This window comes from Gallinula chloropus (genome assembly GCF_964237585.1).
Source record: "Gallinula chloropus genome assembly, chromosome: 27".
NCBI lineage: Eukaryota > Metazoa > Chordata > Aves > Gruiformes > Rallidae > Gallinula > Gallinula chloropus.
The window spans coordinates 1,739,416-1,761,644 of record NC_140112.1 but is presented as its reverse complement, the minus strand read 5'-3'; the positions used below and the strand labels follow the sequence as shown (position 1 = coordinate 1,761,644).

General features: G+C 48.2%; 1 protein-coding gene across 4 annotated transcripts in view; it reads right to left on the bottom strand.

Annotated features, from left to right (window-relative positions):
- Positions 1–22,229, bottom strand: part of PPP1R12B (protein phosphatase 1 regulatory subunit 12B) — a gene marked incomplete at its 5' end in the record, with an annotated part of 124,211 nt that overhangs the window by 81,995 nt on the left and 19,987 nt on the right. For 3 of the 4 annotated variants that reach the window (XM_084275854.1, XM_084275855.1, XM_084275856.1), the window contains 3 exons: positions 3,060–3,219; positions 6,244–6,362; positions 9,062–9,192. In XM_084275854.1, coding sequence (XP_084131980.1) covers positions 3,060–3,219; positions 6,244–6,362; positions 9,062–9,192 — 410 coding nt within the window. Of the gene's footprint in view, positions 1–3,059; positions 3,220–6,243; positions 6,363–9,057; positions 9,193–22,229 lie in introns of those variants that run through there. The other variant, XM_084275857.1, reaches the window with a different exon arrangement.

The following is a 22,229-nucleotide window of genomic DNA, read 5'->3' as shown; positions in this document are numbered from 1 at the left end:
AATGGCATGAGTTGGAAGGGACCCCAAGGGTCACAGAGCTCCAACCCCCTGCCACAGGCAGGGACACCAACCTCCAGGCCTGGAGCTACACAAGGTTGCCCAGGGCCCCAGCCAACCTGGCCTTGAACACCCCCAGGGATGGGGCACCCACCCCCTCTCTGGGCAGCCTGTTCCAGCCCCTCACCACTCTCTCTGCATATGGTACATGTATATATAACATGGTTCATAACAAGCCAGTAGAATCCTAACTTGTTTATTCACCTACAGGCAACATCCCACTTGATGGGTCTGCAACTGACAGAGAACAGGGCAGTACAGGAAAAGTGAACTTCACTGTAAAACCTGCTGGAACATGTGTAATTGATAAGGTCCCTTCTAGCATGTCCTAAGCTGGAAGCACACTTTGACTTCTCATCTGGCATAGGTGACCCAGTCTGAACTCCTACCCCAATGGCCAAAAGACACCAGACTTGCTCAGACACCTCTGGGGACTGCCACCTCCTTCACGAGGGGCTGAGCACAGCACCTGGTCTGAAAAGGACATTTGGTGGCTGGAGCTCAGCATCAGTCCTGCTGGAGAACAAGGCTGCACCACAGGAATGGTCCATAAGGAGATGATGCCAGCAGGACTGCCAGGTAAGAAGCAGTGACATCACTGTGCTTGACAGTGATCACCACTGTCCACTTTCCACCCATCCTGTTATCAAACAGACCCCAGTGGCAGTGTTTCACAATGCCCCTGAACTCCTGAGGAGGCTGCACCTCGAGTGCTGGGTCCAGTTCTGGGCTCCTCACCATCAGAAGGACACTGAGGTCCTGGAGCGAGTCCAGAGAAGGGCAACCAGGCTGGGGAAGGGGCTGGAGGGCAAATCCTCTGAGGAGCAGCTGAGGGAGCTGCGGGTGTTCAGCCTGGAGAAGAGGAGGCTGAGGGGAGACCTTCTCACCCCTCCACTGCCCTGCCAGGAGGGTGCAGAGAGGTGGGTGATGGTCTCTTCAGCCAGGGGACAGGAGATGGGACAAGGGGCAATGGGCTCAAGCTGCCCCAGGGCAGGGTCAGAGCAGATGGGAGGGAAAAGTTCTTCCCTGGCAGAGTTGTCAGGGCCTGGCACAGGCTGCCCAGGGAGGGGGCTGAGTCCCCACCCCTGGGGGTGTTTAACAGGCGGGTAGATGAGGTACTGAGGGATCTGGGTCAGCACAGGACAGGGACAGTTGGACTTGATGATCTTAAAGGGCTTTTCCAACCTTGTGATTCTCTGACAGATGGGAATTTCCTGAGTTAAATAACCCACATTTGGATTAAACAACCCAAATTGTGTTTTCACACACTGGCCCCTGCAGAGTTAAAGCAAATCCTACCCACGTAGCCTGCCTGGGAACAGCCTCACATCACATTTACTGCTGTTCCCTCTTCCACCCATCCTGTTCCCTATCAGAACAGGGCAGCAATGTTTCACAGCATCTGGAGCCTGAATATTTTAAACCAAAACAAAGTGAAGAGGGTCAGCTGCAGCCTGAGGCACCAGAGCCATATGCACAACGGCCTGGCAGTGATCAGACCAAAGTACCGAGCGGCTCATGTATCAAAACTATTATCCAAGCTGCTTAAATATTGAAGAACATCCCAGGGGAATTCTGCACGACTGGTAAAACTGCTACTGAGAATTTTCACCCTGGGAAACTCCACCATCCGTTCCACCTTCATGCAGGATAAGGGAAACCCAGCACGACCCCAGACTGGCACCACCACTTTAGGAATTCCTGCAGCTTTACACCGATGTGTTACTGTGCTACATGAAACACAGTCACCCTATAGCAGCCACGTGGTTCTCTGGGAAAGAGATTTTAAATTAGGTGCTGACTTTATGTTGATTTTTCCAGCTGGCAGAAGAGAGGAATATAAATGCTGAGAGACTCCAGGTCACAGACAAATTCCACATCTCATTTGAGAGTTTGGGAGCTCCTGGCTTTCAGCCCTTTGGGTTAAGTCACTGAAGCTTTGTATTTGAACTTACAGGGTGGCCATAAAATATACAAGAGTGAAACAATGTCAGCTCTCTGTGAGATCTGTTTATAACAATCATGCCAAGGTTTAGCAGCTGAGAACCAGTCACCCTACCCACAGCAAATGCAGCTTTCATTGATGAGTGCTGGATATGCAAACATCTGAAAGTCCACAGGACCAACACCTCAAGCTCAGGAGATAGTACATTCCTATTCCCTGTGAGCTGTTAGATCAGTGTTCTTGGGTGCAGTACAGGTGTAAACAGCTTCTAATTCAATTATAAGCTCTAATGAATGAATACAAATCATTAATGTGGAGAAGGGCAAAATTAGCAGAGCTTGGTAAGAAACAGCTCTACCACACCAAGTCCTGTCACTTCCAACTATGAGATCTAGGATCAAGATGGATAATGACTTCCAGAAGGGATTTTAACCTGAGCAACAGAGTAACCTTGCTGATGTTTACAGGCAGCTCCATCAATGCACAAACAGTAGAGAAAGAAGTTTTATTGTTGGGAACCTCAATTTGACCTTACCTGTAATAATATTAATGCTTTATTGCCAGGAAACACTCTATCAGCCAAGTCTCTGTTCATAATAAGCCTGTTAGTGCCACAGCAGCAGAAGCAGGACGTGTTGGAATTCCTCTGTCACTGCTGACAGCTGCAGGAGCAGGAAGGGGCAGGGACAGTGAGAGAGGGGTGGACATTGCATTTTTTGGGACTGTCATGCAGCTAGTACTGTCCCTTTATAAGCTGAAGTTATTTTGCTCACTAGTCCTAAAACTGTGACAACAGTGAAAATTAAAGCTTCTAATTTATGTTTCACTCAAACATTTTCATCACTCTGTTGGCCTAGAGGTATGAAAGGGAATCTTCCAGTCCCTATGTCTTTCAAGATGGACCAGAATGGTTGAGCACGTAACTCTACAAGCCTTTTGAGAAACAGCAGCCTGAAAGTGTCAGTATGAAAGAAACTCCTCTGAATGACAAAGCCAGCCATGTCCCTCACAAAAAACAGCCTGAATTCAATGACCAGCCCTGGAAAGGAGCTCCTACCTCATGACTTCAGAGTAGCCCTTTGCTGCAGCAACATGAAGAGCCGTGGCACCGGTGCGAGGCTGCTTGATGTCTTCAATTCTCCCACTGTTCAGCCACTGTCTGGCATCCTGTAGCATCTGTTGTTCCTCTTCTTTTCTTGCCAGGTCTAGGTCTACACCTGAGGGTGAAGCACAGAAGAAGAGATTATCAAGTGAAGGCTCTCATGTAGTTGTTAAAGTTACTGTATGTTTAATTTGCTGTACAATATTAGTAAGCTATCTGTAATCTTCCATACACACACCCCCCAAACACAAAGATACACATGTATCTTCCAGGAGTTGGAGAAAGCTCCTGTATCACTGATGGAGACTGAAAGAGTCTGAATGTTTCTGGCTGGCTCACTGAAACCAGAGAGTTGAGCCTCTGGTTGCAAACCAGCCCAAGTAACCAGCCCAACTGCTCATTGCACTCTAAATCTGCAGGGTCCTGGATTGAAAGAAAGTCATGAACAGCAGCTTACAAACTGACCTGAGCTTCAGTGAGTGTAAAACCTACAGTGGAGCTCTGAAGGGATGATCCTAAAGAGCAGCATGATTCCAACTGTATGCTCCAACCCTGGGAAACCACTGCTATGACATGGAGAGGCCCAGGAGGGGTCTGGCTGAGGGGTTGTGTCAACTGTCACTAAACCAAGAGGCAAAACTATCCTTGACTTGTTTTCATAAGTGGAGCTTTCATGCTAATGAGGTCATGTGAGGATGCTCTATCAATCAGAAGTACAACACAGCTCCATTCAGATTCATCAGACTAGAGGCTGTTGACTGGGAAAAGTATGAAGGAGAAGATGACAAATCTCAAAAATCAAGAAGGGTGTTGAAGAGCAACTGTCTCCAGGGATTAGTTCTTTCAGGATAAGAATGGCATGATTCCCACTTAAATTACTGGGCATTAGGTTTAAAATAGAACAAAAGGAAACACTTATCAACTCAGTGTCTGAACTGTGAACCCCACAACCATGGGACACTGCAAAGGTTAGAAACACAACTGGCTACAGAACAAGGATTACACAAACCTGTTGTTATTAAACTTACTGCTATAGATGCCAGGAGGTCCCAAGAAGGACCGCCCAAGTTCATGAAACAGAAAGCCAGGGGGGATTCACGAGTGCAGAGAGCCCATCTGGCTCAGGAATTCCTTGAGGCACAGTGCTGGAGGCTGGGAAAATGTTTGGGAAGGGAATCCCACATGCTTGTCCTGCTGGAATAGTCTGCAGAAGGCGTCTGCTTACAGCTACTGTTGAAGAGCAGCTACTGAGCTGGACGGATGGTTATTTAAAGCTCATGCCACATTCACCACAGCAGTTATGATCCTTTTAAACCGTGTCGATGGGAAGCTTCTGGGTGGAGACAGATGGTTGTTTGAGGGCTTCTTAGCAGGATGCTGCTAATGTGGTGAAGCATGAAAAAGCCAAACAGAATCCCAAGAAGTGTCAGGCAAGATCTCTGCAGCCCAGGCAGAGTGATTGCCTTAGCATCCTGTTGGGTTTCAGCCAGGTTATGACCGTGCACATGTACCCCCTGTACAGAGAGACACCTCACATGGATGTAAGGAAAGGAGCTCTCTCTTCCCAGGGCATCCAAGGAAGCCTGACTGCAGAGAGCAGACTGGGATGGCTTGACAGCCCAGTAAAACAAACATGGACTTGTAGACACAATTCTTCTTCTTAAAGATGTGAGCAGACTAAATAGGAGAAGGGCTATTTAACTTATTCAAAGGGGAGGGAAAAAAAGTAACTGAATAGGAATAACCTTGTGGCAAATATTAGACTAGAAAGTGAAAAGTTTCTGTTTTCCAGAAGGAACATGATCCTGCATCAATTTTACAAGAGGAATAGGAACACAAATAACAAGTTGCTCTCAGCTGGACAGCTACACCACTGGAACAGTAACAGGGCTGACAAAGTAGCAAGGGACTGATCTCTTCCTAGTGATACCTGAAAATAGCTTCAAAAATAAAGTAACCACCCTGTGCCAAGCAGAAAACACCTGCTAGAGAGGACTGGATTCAATCCAGCATGGAAACAACCCCAACACCAACCTGCAGTCATAAAATAATCTAGACTGGAAAGAATCTTTGGGGGGGGGGTCTGAAGCTCAGCCTCTTGCTCAAAGGCAGGTAACTTCAAACTGCTCAGAGCTGAACGCAGCTGAGTCTTGACTACCTCCAATGGGGGAGATTCCACAGATTTCTTGGGTTGCTGCTCTACCACTTTCCTGGGAAACAGTTTTTCCATCTATATATCTGCAGTCAGAATGTCCCTTGTTCAAACCTGTGACACTTTTCTCTTTGCAGCTCTGAGAAGAGCCTGGCTGCATCACCTCAACAGGCTCCCTCAAGGCAGTGGAGAATGGCACCTAGACCTTCCCATCAGCCTTCTCTTGTCAAGGCTAAGTAAGCAGTCTGTGTAGCTCCAGGGTGGATAGTTTGGCCCATATAAGCTCAATTTGTCTCAGTTCATCACTTCCCATATAGTTGGGATGAATGTATCCTTCAAAAACGCTCTTGATGAACTTCATAGATTGGATCTACACGTCCTGTGCCTGTGTGCAGACACCTAACCACTCACAGAGGAATTTCATGAGTATGGAAAAAACTTTACACCCATGAAGCATTTCTTAATTCTAACACCAGTTCCTCTGTCCAAGATGTTCTTTTACCAGTGATGATTTTGCTGGGACAGAACAGAGAGCAGCCCCCATACTCAATGAGGAAAGGGGACACAGCAGAGCAGGTAGCAGGAGAAGTCTAGGGAAGGATGGGGATAAAGCATGTCACTCCAAGCCAGGCAAACTCATCTCCTGGTCCCTCCTCCTGGCAGGGCTGTAAATCTCACCACTGTATTCTCAAGTCTTGGGGAAATGAGGCCTTTCACTGACACCAGAGGTTGGAATGAAATCTTGCTTTAAAAGCAAACAGATCTAATGATTGGATTTCAGTGCTGTGGTGTCCTGGTTTGAAGAGTCCTACGGACACAGACCACACAACCCTTCTGCATCTCTTCCACTGCTCTGCTACCAAAGCAAAATTTGCTTGCTGCCTCTTGGGCCAGATTTCAGATCTCTTCCCCTGTAAAGAGCAGAACTTTCCTATGGACACTCTCAGAGATCTCCCTCTTGCATACTCAGTCCTGCTACTGGGTTACCTTGTTTCTTGACTTGTTCCAGAAGCAGGTCCTTCATGGCTGCTTCTTCTGCGATGTCAGACGGGACTTCACCTTCACTGTTCACAGCAGCCACGTTGGCTCCATGGCTAATTAAGTACCTACATGAATGAGACCCAAACCAACCTATTAGACCCCAACCAACCTATTAGACCCCGTGTGCAGGCTTCAGTGCAACTCAGACAGCAAATCAAGTAGCAGAACAAAATATCTGGCTTCCTCATTCAAGTTCAAATACCAAATGAGTGCCTTATTCTTGCCACATTTCTAGACTAAAAAAAGTTCACTGCTGAATGCAAGGTCCCTGGCCAGGGGCTCACAGGTTTTGCTTTTCTCTAGTTATTCAAATACCCTGAGTTCTTAATGCTAATTGGATCAATTATGGTTTTTTTTTTAATAAAATAATGATTAACAATACCATATGTCAAGCCACCATCAATTTTTTTTTTAATTTGCCTTTTTATAACGACACCAAAACCTCATCCAAGAATAATTAATTAGTGACAGCTTTGGTTTATACATCTTGTAACCAGTGTAATTTGGGGAAGTAAAAGCAGTATGTGTTTGAACACACCAATCTAGGAGAATGAGGTTGCTTGGGTTTAAAATTTAGTTTCAATGCCTTTGAGAAACAGTTATCAGTATTTGTATTGGTAACTTTCTGGTAGCTGTGGTGGAAGATACACCCATGGTACAACTGGAAAAGAATACCAGTATCTTTAACTTGAGCAACTAGTATGTGGTAAGACCAAAAAGAATCATCCTCTAAAGAGCTGAGAATTGTTCCTGGAGGAGCACCAGACACAGAAATAAATGACCCACTGATATTTTATTTTGGGGAAGAATATATTGTAGAGGACCACACCTTGAGACTACCTCAGCAGTGTGCCCAGGCAGCCAGGGAGGCCAATGGCATCCTGGCTTGTATCAAAACCAGTGTGGCCAGTAGGTCTGGGGAGGGGATTGTGCCCCTGGACTGGGCACTGGGGAGGCTGCACCTCAAGTGCTGGGTCCAGTTCTGGGCTCCTCACCATCAGCAGGACATGGAGGTCCTGGAGTGAGTCCAGAGAAGGGCAACCAGGCTGGGGAAGGGGCTGGAGGGCAAATCCTCTGAGGAGCAGCTGAGGGAGATGGGGGTGTTCAGCCTGGAGAAGAGGAGGCTGAGGGGAGACCTTCTCACCCCTCCCCTGCCCTGCCAGGAGGGTGCAGAGAGGTGGGCGATGGTCTCTTCAGCCAGGGGACAGGAGATGGGACAAGGGGCAATGGGCTCAAGCTGCTCCAGGGCAGGGTCAGAGCAGATGGGAGGGAAAAGTTCTTCCCTGGCAGAGTTGTCAGGGCCTGGCACAGGCTGCCCAGGGAGGGGCTGAGTCCCCACCCCTGGGGGTGTTTAACAGGCGGGCAGATGAGGTGCTGAGGGATCTGGTTTAGCTTAGGATGGGAACAGTTGGACTTGATGATCTTAAAGGTCTTTTCCAACCTGGTGATTCTGTGATTCTGTGAAATACTATTGTTTCCCATTGTTCTTCTAACCTATAATGCAGCCTTTATCTCAGAAAATGTATTTCAGTTGGGAAACTACCATTTGTGTTTGTAAATTCTTCAAATTCCAGTTATTCTAGCACTCCAGGTCATGTATGTGAGCAACACTCCAACTTGCACAACAAGTAGTCTGGTGTCAGGATGTTCTCTGGGACAGCCTCTTAGTCCTCTGTGAATATCATGAGCACTCAGATCAGATTCAGAATGTTATTTCAAACCTTGGAATCAGAAGCTGTGCCAAGAAGAGTCAGATCTTTCTTGGGAGTCACTTACAGCAGGTCCCTGCTTTGCTTTAAACATCTCCTGGGTAAAACCTGCTGTTATTTCCTGTCTCTGCTTTCACATGCATTTTATGTTTGCACTTGCCAGATTATCTCATCTCTCCATGGCAGGCCCAGGAAGTTCACCTGGTTACGTCCAAACTGAGCCCAGTAACTTGTGTTATAAACAAACCCAAGAAGTAGAAGAAGATAATACTCCAGCTGTGAGTGGGTTAAGGAACAAGCAGTTACTTTCACCTAGCTCTTCATCTTTTGGCAGACATTAGGCAAGAACCAGAAGCAGAGGATGTGAATGTGAAGAAAAAGAAATGATGCTGTTGGCTTATTGGTGACTGTAGAGCCCAGAACATGACATTTCTCTCTCAAATGTCTCCATGTAACAGCAGTATTGCTCCCCATAGGCCAGTCTATGGCAAAATGTAGTCACATCCAAAGCCTCAGAACAGGGGTGAGTGCTGGCACAGTGCCCCTCTGAACTGCTTCACAGTGTGCCATGAACTATTTGAGGTTTACACCAGAATAGCTACAGGCAGGTAATTACACTCACATTTTGTGGAGAGACAGAATTCTTTTCCCTTAGAGGAAAAAAAAATCCCAATTCATTCCTAGGTAAGGCTTGGGGTTGTACCCAGGCTCCCCAGTGATGGAAGCACACAGCAGACAGAGACAGGAGCAGAGCTGTGCTTCACTACACGTCCCTGTTCTGCCAGCCTGTCAGCCCTCACAGTTCCCTACGGCTTGGCTTTTTAGCTGAAGTACCTAATGAATCATTAAATCACTGTAATGGGATCAACAAAAGCCAACCAGTTGCAGGCTCCACCTTAACCCTCACAAACCAAGAACTCCCTAACAGAAGAAATGCACCTATACTGCTTCCCAAGACACTGTGTAAGTCTCAGAGCCAGGGTCACCTGTGTGCCAGCTCCAAAGAAGGTCCATGAAGTGTTAGAAATACCCAGAACAAACTGAAACTCACTCACTCTGCTATGTTCAGATAGCCACACGATGCCACGGCATGAAGAGGGGTCCAGCCCTCGTTATCTTGCTGGTTCACATTGGCTCCGTTTTCTACAAGGAACTTCACCATGTCCAGGTTCTCATCTATACAGGCCTGAGGGAGAAGAGGGGTGGGGTGGGGGACACATCCAGGGGAGGGAGGGATTGAAGAGACAAGGAAGAGAAAAGAAATAAAGGTGTTGGTGTTAAATCAAGAGCACAACATCCATTTGCAGTTTATTGGCAAGAGGTAATTGCTGAGCTGGCCATCCCATGCTGTGAGCTAGCACACCCTCAAATGTAAGGTAGCATGGATTTGTGAACTAAAGTAATTTCCAAAATTTAACTGTAACTCAAGAGTCCCCAGGTGGACAACCTCTAAATCTGCTTTACTTCTCACCAATTGATCCATTCCCTTCCCCTCACCCACACTGCCATCTCCCAGCAGCGAGGATGCGCTGTACAATGATTATTAGTATTAGTTTTAGGTATTATGAGTATTAGTTTTAGGTATGGCATCAAATTCCTCCAAGCACAGCACACTATGTATTTATTTAGATGATACTGTTGCCTCAGAAAGTCAATGAAATCACATCATGACAATGAATGAAATGAGATCCCACTCGGGGCAGGGATGAGCAGGGAAAGCAGGAGCTCGGCAAGCCTGGCTGAAGCAGGGTATCCATACACTGGATGTTGCCCTTAACAGATGCAACCACATCAAAAGCAGAACTTGAGAGAAGTAACCACTTTATTCAGCAGCATCCATTCATTTTCCTCAGCATAACAAAGTACAGCTTTCCCTGTTAGCTCTACAGTCTCCCTGAGCTATTGAAGAGAAGGACAACTACTCATTAGCTGCTGCATTAATTCCAGAGCCAGCACTTACAGGGACCTGCTGGCTTTGAAGTTGCCAGAAGAAAATCTAGCTAGGTTTTCCAGCCTCAGCAGTTCTGTTGGGTGCAAGCCCTCCTTCCTCAAATCCCTGGCTGCAGCACGTTCTGCATCGCATTTACAGCTCGCTGGAGGCTGCTATATAAGGATGAGCTGGCAACTTAATACACACATCCAACCGCAGGAGCCTCAGCTCAGAGGCACGAAGTGTGACCAGGAGGTGAAAGGACTGGCCTTTACTGTGTGTCCATCCACAGCAGAAACCTCATTCCTAGAGAGGGAATCAGTTTGGATGAAATTCCTCCAAAATCCCAGCACTCAGCATAGTTTGGTGTAGGCACATCCAGCAGTTACAGCTGTCAGATGACTTCCAGGTGATCGTTCTCCTAAAAAGAGCAACCTTATCCATTCCCATCCCAGCAAGGAATGTGGCTGAGGGAACTGTCTCTAACCAGTGCTCCCCCAGAAGAGCCCATCCTGCATCACCCAACCAGCCAATCTGCGCTGCACTGCTTATCCCACAGGACAGCCATGCCCTACACCAGCACAGCCAACTCTTGTTATTCCTACTGCAAGTGCAAATCCCAAAAAAAGCCTTTTATCCCACAAACACGGGCTATTCCTACATTCAGTTAGCTCACAAGCAGCCATGAGAAAGGCTGGCTGTTAAATCTCTTGTTTCTAAGGAAGAACACCCTAGAAAACTAACTCCTAGTACTTGGCAAGCCTGAGAAGTCACAGGGCACCTCTCTACTGGACCAGGAAGGGATGCCCCAGGAGCAGACACAAGCACTCAAGTCCTGACTGAGCCTGTGCTGAAGCATTCATTAATGTTTCCTGGCCCATTTTAGGCTGCTTTACCCTAACCTTTGTCAGAAAAGCACAAGCATAAGGCTAGAAAAACTTTACTTCAGGGACTGCTCCAAACCCAGAGTGGATGAGACTGCTCCTTGGGTCGGCTCCGTCCTCCCTGCTCAGTCCATCCACACTTCCCCACCCTCAGGCAGGAAACAGCTTCATCCTGTAAACCCAACTCTGGAGGAATTCCCTTAGATTATTACAGGCAACAGAACTTGGGGAAAAACCCAACCACCCAAAACAAAAATACTGGAGACTGAAGAGCACCACAGGTTGAAGGAGCCCCAGGTCCAAGCAGGATGGGGCAAGACAAGGTTAGGTCTGAGAAATGTGGATGCAAAGCAGTTCAAACCAGGTTCTACCACCAGCCTCAGGAGCAAGGTTTGCTCCTCAGTCCTCTGGTGCAACCCCCTGCTCAAAGCAGGGATAAATCTGATGTTGGATTAGGTTGCTCAAGGCCTGCTCCAGCCCAGTTTTACTCTGCAAGGATGGAGACCCCATGGCCGGTCTGGCTCTTTGTCCCAGTGCTTTGTCATCCTTTTATTGAGGAATTTTCCTTACCATCTAATAGGGATTTTCCTCATGACTTACGCCTCCCACTGCAGTAGTCCAGACATAGCCTGAGTCTCAGCAGAAGATGAGAGCAGGGAACACAAGCCAAAATGTTCCTACAGGGGAATTAACATGTGCCCAGTAGGAATTAGAAGATGTATTCCAGAACAGATCCAGCCCCCAGTTCCATAATCCTGCAACTACACAAATAAACCTGTGAGTGACTTCCATCCATAACACCACATCCAAATGCAGCAGGAACACAGAGATGGATGTGGATACACAGGAGAACAGAATAATCCCTTTTCAGTTCGAGGAGCAATTTCTTGGGAATCTGAGTCTGAGCCTGCAAAATTCAGTGCTAATCTGTATTTTTCTGCCACCCATATTTATGGTGAGATAGTTCAAGTTTTCCCCCAACATACATCAAATAAATTATAATCTAATTGATGGGTGATTTACATTTTTGACCTGGGAACACAATCATTATATATCACTACTTAAATCTAACTGCCTTCATCCCAAAGTGTATTGATCCCAGAATAGCTGAGACAAGTTTGCCCACACAGGGGTTGCTTCTGAGCACCATCATGGGAAGGGATAACTGCTTGAATCAGTACAGGCTGGGGGATGAGGTGCTGGAGAGGAGCTCTGTGGAGAAGGAACTGGGGGTCCTGGTGGGTGACAGGGTGGCCATGAGCCAGCAGTGTGCCCTGGGGCTGAGAGAGACAATGGGATCCTGGGGGCATCAGGAGGAGTGTGGGCAGCAGGTCACAGGAGGGGATCCTCCCTCCCCCTCTGCTCTGCCCTGCTCAGGCCCCACCTGGAGTGTTGTGTCCAGTTCTGGGCTCCCTGGGATAAAACAGACAGGGATCTCCTGCAGAGAGTCCAGAGGAGGGACAGAGATGCTGAAGGGCCTGGAGCATCTCCCCTGTGAGGAAAGGCTGAGGGAGCTGGGGCTGTTCAGCCTGGAGAGAAGAAGACTAAGGGGGGACCTTATTAATGGTTATCAATATCTTCAGTATGGGATGCAGGGGAAATGGGCAGCCCCTTTTCAGTGTCTGTGGGGACAGGACAAGGGGCAATGGCTGCAAGTTGGAGCACAGGGAGTTCCACACCAAGATGGGGAAGAACTTTTCCCCAGTGAGGGTGAGGGAGCCCTGGGACAGGCTGCCCAGGGGGTGTGGAGTCTCCATCTCTGGAGAGATTCCAGCCCCGTCTGGACGCCGCCCTGTGCAATATGAGCTGGGGAGCTGCTTTGGCAGGGGGGTTGGACCCCAGGAGCTCTCCAGGTCCCTTCCAACCCCTGGGATTCTGTGATTCTGTGATTTCTGGCTGACTAAAGAACTGTAGCCTCCAAGAAGAATGTTATCAGCGTGGCTCTGCCAAAGCAGTGAGGCAGAGATTTCATGCCTGTGCCCACTTACTGTATTTGTTTGAGAACTGCCTGCGCTTTGAGTGTAAATCTATATTTAGACTCAAGAATATCTCTATAGCCTGAGCTTTGTGTGTACTTGATAAAAAATTATGTTTACATTGTTTATCATTTAAACCAGCCAAATACACCCACCACATCTGCACATACTGGGCATTGGCCAAGAGACCAGACAAGTTCTTGCTCAAGACGCTGGCTATACCCACTCTAAAATGAAGGATCTGTTTAGATGCACAGGAGCCCCCTGCATCCTGGCTCAATTTCTGCTCATTCTGCTCATCCCCATCCTGTGTGGTTCCTATGGAACATGTGTTAGAAACCAAAAGGATAATGGGATCAAATCCCACCTGTCCCTCCAGAGGAATTGGCAGTAATTTGACTCGCCTGGCTTCTGAAGAGAATCCCCAGGTTGGAAAAGACCTTCAAGATCAAGTCCAACCATTCCCATCCCATGGTAAACCAGATCCCTCAGTACCTCATCTACACACCTGTTAAACACACCCAGGGTTGGGGACTCAGCCCCCTCCCTGGGCAGCCAGTTCAGTCCAGTTCTGGGCTCCTCACCATCAGAAGGACATGGAGGTCCTGGAGCGAGTCCAGAGAAGGGCAACCAGGCTGGGGAAGGGGCTGGAGGGCAAATCCTCTGAGGAGCAGCTGAGGGAGCTGGGGGTGTTCAGCCTGGAGAAGAGGAGGCTGAGGGGAGACCTTCTCACCCCTCCCCTGCCCTGCCAGGAGGGTGCAGAGAGGTGGGCGATGGTCTCTTCAGCCAGGGGACAGGAGATGGGACAAGGGGCAATGGGCTCAAGCTGCCCCAGGGCAGGGTCAGAGCAGATGGGAGGGAAAAGTTCTTCCCTGGCAGAGTTGTCAGGGCCTGGCACAGGCTGCCCAGGGAGGGGCTGAGTCCCCACCCCTGGGGGTGTTTAACAGGCGGGTAGATGAGGTGCTGAGGGATCTGGGTCAGCACAGGACAGGGACGGTTGGACTCGATGGTCTTTAAAGGTTTTTTCCAACCTGGGGATTCTGTGATTAACAATTGGAGGCTGGGACAGAATTCAGATTTGCATAGACACTGATAGGATTCAGAGGTTCATATATGAATGCTTCATATTCAGCATCATACACATCTACAGCATTTTGATCAAGCTCTAAATTACAGAACAGAAATTCTCTGTTCCATAGCTCATGGGGCACCCATTTGCCACCCAACCCTGACAGAGCCCTGCCTGCTCACCCCCTCCAGAAGCCCTCAGCTGCCATGTACATCTGCCAAAACGAAGCACTGCAAAGCACAACTAAGCCAAACAGGTTACCTGAGGTTACTGGAGGAAGAAGAGGACAGAGGAAGTAAAAGGGGTAGATGTGTCCTCCTTTAAGTACTATTAATCCTCCACCCTTAAATTTAGGAGAGTGGATAAGTTTAGTAACCCAAGAGGAACTATCGCTATGCAAAGTTCTCCTCTTTTATTTGATGCAGCGTTCCTTGGGAACATTGTGGGAATACCAACCTCGGAGGGCAACGGGACAAAGCAGAGACCTGACCCCCCTCCAAGCCCCACAGCAGGGCAGGAAAGTCAAAAAGAGAAAAAGTTGGTTGAGAAGTAACATTGTCTTCTTGGTGGGTAGTTATTGAGGGTGAGGAAACACTCCCTCCCCTAAACCACCCTTGAAATTTGCTTTGCATAAAGGAAAACACACAGGTTCAGCTCTTGCAGTCTTAGGCACTGCTTAACCCTGGGCTGCCTGGTTGCACACACAGAAGAGGCTGAAGGCAAGGGGCACTGCAGAGCACATCGTTTCTGTCTCTGGATGTTTAATCCCTTCTTTCATCTTCTTTCTGTGTCAAAGACATGCCAACTTCCAAACCAACACTATGGGGCGGCACTGGGTAGTGACCATCCTTCCCTCTGACCAGAGATCTTCAGCAGACTAATCTCCTGCTGCCCTTGGATTTGTCTTGGCAGTTGGTCAGCTCCAAGTGGTTCTGGAACAGGGCTCGTGTTATAGTTCTAACAGCCTTCACCACAAACCACATCCAGTGCCCAGAATCGCCCGCTAACCGCTCGCTGAAAGCTGGCTCATACAACTGAAATCCTGGGCATCACTGGGGAAGTCTCCATCCCCAGCTCACTGTGTTCCTTGGGCTCCTGGCAGGGGACCAGCATTTCGCAGTTTTTCCATGGGGAGGAAGCGCTCAGTTTCTAAAATTTGCAGATTGGGGGGCTATGAGCTCCCCCCTCCTCTGGAACAGGTGTAGCTCTGCCCAGCCAGGGACGCTCACTGCATTTATTTTTGCTTTTGCCAGTAGCTATTGCCAAGGCATTCTCCTCTCAAGCATGAAGTTTACATTACAATAACACGACGAGGGACAGCAGGAAATGTCACAGAACAACCCCGCAGAGCTCTGCTCATCTGGCAAGGCTTGTTCAGCCACCAGACAGAACCTGATCTTTATCTTGAATGAAGCCTGGGTATTATAATAGTATTGTTAGTGTTTGCTCCTTCCTCAGTGCAGAACATGCAAGCATCATCAAACTTGTGATGAGTATCAGCAACATGGCAGAGCCTGCTGCCTGCCAAGGCTTTTGGTTTGCATATCTGCTGGGCATCCCCCTCAGGACAGAGATAGGGAGATCAGGGAGTAATAGAAACCAGACCAAACAAGCACCAAGCTCCAGCAAGGTGTAAACAGCACTTGCTAGGGGTGCATCACATCTAGCAAACCCCCAGCCTATGACTGGTGTTACATTCCCACTACATGCAGGATGGCAGGGAGGAGAGCAACTAAACCACTGGACAAATTCCTGAGAAATTCCTTGGCATCAGCCCAGTAAGAAAACCCCACCTTTTGCCTCTACACAGAGAGAGGGGGACGGTTACAAACCCAGAACACCACAGAGCCGTGGCAATAACTGCACACCAGCAGTGCTGTCCCATGCACCCACCTTAAGGCAGCTGCTTCCTCCCCAGCTCACCCAGTATTCCAGTTGTTCCACACAAATAAAGGCATAAACACCACTCAGTGCAACTGGTTTTGGACAGAACACTTCTGATCAGCATTTCAGCATCACCACTCCACGGTGGCATGGGCACTTCAGCTGATGTCTACCTCTAGAACATAGAGGAATGCATCTCCCAAGGGTGAACTGGGCTGGGAACACGCAGCATTCCCAAATGCAGCCCTATTGAGTCAACATTTAGTTTACAAACAGTATGGCACATCCCCCAGTGTCATCTGATCACAGAATGAAATAGCAGCTCTGTGCACACCAGAGCTCAGGATCAGTCAGCCAGGAAAGCTGCAGTAACTGCTGTGGGCTGGATTTTGGTGATATTTAATTCCTTGGTGCTCCCTCCTTGGTTGGTCAGGAATCGAGAGAGAAGACCTGTGCCAAGCCAGCAGCCCTTTCTGCCTTAAGTGTTTCTACTGTGAGTACAACAGCCCTGGGATAGAACCCAATCTCAGTGACTACTCTGTGCAGAAAAATGAAGAACATAATAACCCTACTGCCTGGGATTCTTAGGTAGCAATTCCTCCTGGCTCCCACATAGAAATCACTCCTGTCACATGCAAATAGAACATGTAAACTGTTATGACCAATGCTGCCTTTTTAATTGTTAGAGATGTCAGGCCATGTTTAATTTCTTTTTAATTACTCCAGTATTCACCTCTTGACCCTTGAGAGGTACAGTACATCTCAGCCTGTGCAGAATGCTGCTGCTAAGTTGGACTGCTCATGAAAGCTCCATAATTAATTCTTTTACCACATTTTCCTCCAGTCCAGAAATGAAGTGTTAATACCAACCTCATCCAGCCCTCTCCCAACATGCTTTGTCTCCCTCCGTTCCATTACAGATCATAATGTCAGTAACTCTTTAGTTGAAGATGGACACTGAGCTGTGTGACCTGTCCTAGGGAGCTGCTTTGGCAGGGGGGTTGGACCTGATGATCTCTGCAGGTCCCTTCCAACCCCTATGATTCTGTGATTAACCTGTGGCTTGAGATGGTTTTCTTTACCACAACCTTATGCTATATGATTAGTGCTACCAGAGCTTTCTGAGGAGTTAAAGAAGTAGTTAAAAAGTTACTGCAAACACAAGTGGGTGACACTGATCCCAGCAGCAACATTAACTGTTAACACACTGGGCTGGAAGCATCAGCAGGCCAGTTAAGTCCTGCTGTCATAACACGTGGGTCACAGCCAAAGGGATTAAGTGATAAGACTTACTCCTCTACTGTTCTCCTGTCCTAAGTCTAAAGTATATGGAACAAGGTTAGCTGGGAGATGGAGTCTATCTTCCACTGAATGCAAAGTAAGAGTAAATATACGATGTCAACAGATATGATGCAAAGCAGGCAGTGCTCCGCAAACGAAGGCAAAGCCTGAGGACAGCTGAACAGCATCAGGGTTAAATCTGGGAACACAGAGAGAGGAGTTCAGAAAACAAAGAGAAAAGCACTCCCAAAATAGCCCTGCAACTGTCACCACCAGCGCCTGTCAGCACGGCAAGGTATGACCTTGCCATTGTGTCTCATGCACACAGCTCTACTCCTAAGGGGGCATTTCTCAGAGCCCACACTACCAAAAATTCCACTTCCAAGTGATGCTGTATCTCCAGCCATACAGATTGCACTCACCAGTGATTCTGGGAACAGCAAACAGCTCTTACTGTTGCTCCTGCAAAAACATGGAGCTTCTGGACCTTCCCTTCTCTCTTCTCAGCCCTGGCTTTAGGGTGTCCTTATGGCTACAACATCCTGCACAGGCACCTACATGCCAGGAACTCCATTTAAAATCTTAATGCTTCAAATTCCTAGTGCAAATCTGAGATTTAACAGAAAGAGGTAACTTCTACATTAAAGAGAGCAGGGGAGAGCAAGGGAAATGAGATAAAAAGGGTATTATTCATTTTCTCTCTGATTAATTAGCTAGGCTGCTTCATTTTTTTTTAACAGCAGTTGAGTCATACTTCTCATGCAAGCAGGAAAAGAGATATGGATTATGTCAGGTTTTGCCACAACAACTAGAAGTACTCAGGAGTACCCATGCCAGTCATCAAAAGAAACCAACAACAATCCCTTAGGATGATTAGCACAACAAAAAAACCCCAGTAGAGCACAAGGGAAGAGAGGAATACATGCAAAGGCATAATTATTTCACAAAGGTAGCATTTCCAAGATGGAATAGCAGCAGGAAAGGTCAGGTGGAGGATTGCTTTGAATAGAAGCCACATGACGTGATCCTCCCCTTCTACTCTGCCCTGGTCAGGCCCCACCTGGAGTGTTGTGTCCAGTTCTGGGCTCCCTGGGATCAAACAGACAGGGATCTCCTGGACAGAGTCCAGAGGAGGCTACAAAGATGCTGAAGGGCCTGGAGCATCTCCCCTGTGAGGAAAGGCTGAGGGAGCTGGGGCTGTTCAGCCTGGAGAGAAGAAGACTAATGGGGGACCTTATTAATGTTTATAAATATCTTCAGTATGGGATGCAGGGGGAAATGGGCAGCCCCTTTTCAGTGTCGGTGGGGACAGGACAAGGGGCAATGGCTGCAAGTTGGAGCACAGGGAGTTCCACACCAAGCTGGGGAAGAACTTTTCCCCAGTGAGGGTGAGGGAGCCCTGGGACAGGCTGCCCAGGGGGTGTGGAGTCTCCATCCCTGGAGAGATTCCAGCCCTGTCTGGACGCCGCCCTGTGCAATATGAGCTGGGGAGCTGCTTTGGCAGGGGGGTTGGACCCCAGGAGCTCTCCAGGTCCCTTCCAACCCCTGTGAGTCTGTGATTCTATGATTCTATGATAAGGTCAGCTGGACACTCACATGCTCTGTGTCACCAACATGGGAAGAAAATGGATAAACACTTTAAATTGTCCTGCTTCACTGCTGCTAGGAGGATAGGCACAGGCACACAGGACTGCCAGCTTCTTCCCCCTTGTTTAACTTCTTTAATCAAATAGCACTTTGGCAAATCTGGGAAGACCAGCCAGGAGGACAGAGAGAAGCATTTCACTGTGCCACCCCTCCAGGCTCGGACTATTTGTGCTCCTTTGTGTCCGGCGACCTACGCTCAGCTCAGCTCTCCTGAACACAGGACCCCAGCCAGTGATTTTCCACTTTCACAGGGCTTTTGCTCAGACAGGTTTGCCATTTGCATTCACAGAACACATAGCTCCAAATCAGACAGGCCACATGGGACTGACTTCAATATCCAACCTAGATCAGCGTTTTGGTCCCCTCCTTTTCATCATCTTCAGCCCTCTAATTCCAACATGACTTTTAAGACCCAATATTTCAACAGCAGTCAGAGACTAATTCTTCGTACCATCTGAGAAGAGCCTGAAAGGAGTCCAGTACTTGATCAACTGCCAATGCTAAAAATAAAGTCTTTCTGTCACTAAAAAGCAGGGACTGCCAGTTTTCTGATGGTGTAGAGCAGCATTAGCTTTTCGAGTCTTACCAGTTTAGTCATTCTGACCAGTATGTCACTTCTCTCCCCCTCAGCCAGTGCTCTCTGGCACTGGATCAAGACAGTATATATAAAATCCTGCCCTTAAATTACTGAAATGTTAGTTCTTGCCTGAAATAACTCTACATTTCATAATTAGAAAGCTCGCAAGCATTTCATTAATGTGTGGGAAATGGAAATTCAGCTCCTGCAGGTTTGCTTAGCAAAGAAACATTCCAACACCCCCCTTGCTCTTCAGCTCTACAGATGCTGCACCAGTACCTCTTTACAGCAGTTCCTAAAGGCACTTCTACAATGAAGCTTCTGCCACCAGCTATATTACATAAACATCTTCTCAATTTCCAGGATGCAGCCTTAGATCAGCTTCAGCCAAAGGAACGTGGTCTCCTGCAGCCCAGGGCTGATGCCCTGTTGTCCTGAACAGCTGCTGGAGGTTGCAGAGCAGTGTGGTGGGGCCAGTGCCATATGAAGACTAACTTATCAATCATGGGGGTAAAAAACCCAACAACCCAACACTTCTCAGCCAGCTTAGCAAGGTGACTCCACTCACACAGTACTTGCTAGAAGGTGAGCTGGAGTAGGAAGGGATGGCAGAGGCACCCTGAGCTCCAGCAAACACTCCTCTACAGGAAGAGTCTCTCTAGGTTTTCTCCTAATCAGTAACAGACAAGGAAAAAAACAGTTGAAAGTGATTTTATCTCCAACTCAGCAAGCTAAAGATGAGATGTGAGCTACCTAAAATCTCTGCTGGTAGCTTCAGGGTCTCCCATGGTAGAATTTTGCAGCTGCCTTTGTTCTACCCCACCTTACAGCCAGGCCAACAGACCCTCACCTGCAGCAAGGGGCACTGATACCCATTCCATATCCTACTACACAAATCCAGGAGACAGACCGGCTCACAGTGCCACCAGAGCAGCACCTACACTGGTATGAAAAGCACAAGACAAGAGCAGCAGGAATCAGAATCCCAGACTGGTCTGGGTTGGAAGGGACCCCAAGGATCACAGAGCTCCAACCCCCTGCCACAGGCAGGGACACCAACCTCCAGGCCTGGAGCTACACAAGGTTGCCCAGGGCCCCAGCCAACCTGGCCTTGAACACCCCCAGGGATGGGGCACCCACCCCCCTCTCTGGGCAGCCTCTTCCAGCCCCTCACTACTCTCTCTGGAAAGAACTTCCCCCTAATATCTCCTCTCCCCCTTCCCTCCTTCAGCTTCACTCCATCCCCCTTCTCCTGCCAGTCTCTGCCCTTTAACAAGCTGATTCCCCTCCTGTTCCTCTGCTCCCTTCAGGGACTGGGAGGCTGCAATGAGGTCCCCCCACAGCCTTCTCTTCTCCAGGCTGAACCAGCCCAGCTCCCTCAGGAAGGATGGGCCTGAGAAAGCCTTAAGCTGCAACATAACCACCCACTTGGACGTCGTGCAGATGTCCAGACAGACAGACAGACAGCTCACACTGCATACAGCCCAGGGAAGAACTGTTTTAGTCAAGAGAGAAATCAACAAAGTCACTCCAGGAGTACTATGGCTTTCACAGAAACCAGCTCTTCCTCAGAGATGCCACAGCTCGTGTAGGGGAAGTCCCATGAGCTCTTGCAAACACCAAGTAGTGCTTAATTAGCACTAAGTAAGGGTGAAGACGATGCAAAGAGCAGCTCCATGCAGAAACACCACGACTGCAAGTGACAGAAAGAGGAAATTCCTTTGGCAGATCCACAGGCAGCGTAAGCAGGAGCAGGGTATCAGGCCCTCCCTTGGCATGCACATCACTGTCTTGCAGCCCCATCAGGCTTCGGTTCAAGATCCGAATTTCACCTTTGGGGCCATTAAAACCCAACCAACCAACCCCCCCAAAAACCCCAACCCATACACTCAGGAACTCTACTGATTCATTCTCACTGCCAACCCTGCAGTGTCTGGGAAAAGCTCAATTTTCTTCTTTACAGTTAAAGACTCAGGTGGCTAAATACACTCCAAGGATCAGTCCTGTGTGCTCCCAGGGGCTCAGTAAAACTCCTCACTAGGCTTGCTCAGTCCCCTTCCAGTCCTGTACAACACAGCCCCTTCACACTCAAGTGAACAAGTGGCTTCTCTGAGTGTTCCCATTCTTCCTGCCCACTACCTGAGCTCCAGCACGGCTCCACCACCACCAAGGGTCATTACTCCCAGCAGGAAAAGGCACCATGTTAGTCAGCAGACACAAAAAAAAGAAGGTGCTGGATAAAGAGATGTTTTTAAAGAGGGACTCCATCCTTACAGGATGCTGGTGAAGATGTCACAAGCACCTCCATTTCCAGTCCCTTGGATTTGCATCACTTCACACAGTGCAGCTTGAGGGAGATATTTGCTTTTACAGGGCTGTGAAACCCTGGTATCGTTTGCTGCTACAGAAGAAGTGAAACTTTTTATTAAAACAAAGCAAAAAAATCCTATCTAGGGTTTTTTTTCTTTGTTTTAAAAAGCTTAGATATGTTTAGATAAGCTTTTTTCTTAAAACAAAGCAAAAAAACCTAGCAAGTGAATGTCTGGACTGTTGCTGGCACTTTTAGAGTGGTAGACAAAGGAGAATACAGGAGGTCCCAGCCCAACAACAGAGCCTGCCACTGTCTTTAGTAACGAGCTTTTCAAGAACTCCCAACACTGGCAGAAGACCCACGCTTGAGTGGCAGTTTTCAAGTGTCAACTACACTTCCAGGCAGAGTTCACCTGCCTGTGCCTTTATTCCCAGGCAAAGAAAAAAAAGAAGAGATCAGTTGACACTGTTAGGGCTGCTCAATCCACGGGAAGGTGTCTTTGCTCTTCTGGTTTTAAATCTGAGGGAAACAAAGTGAAATCCCAGCATGGCCACCAGTAACAAAACCATTCAGTGATGGCTTCTGAGCACATCCCCCTCCTGCTGTGATCAGCTGCCCCAGGAGAGCTCAGGGGCTCTGTTCTGGTGACACCCATGGAAAGAGA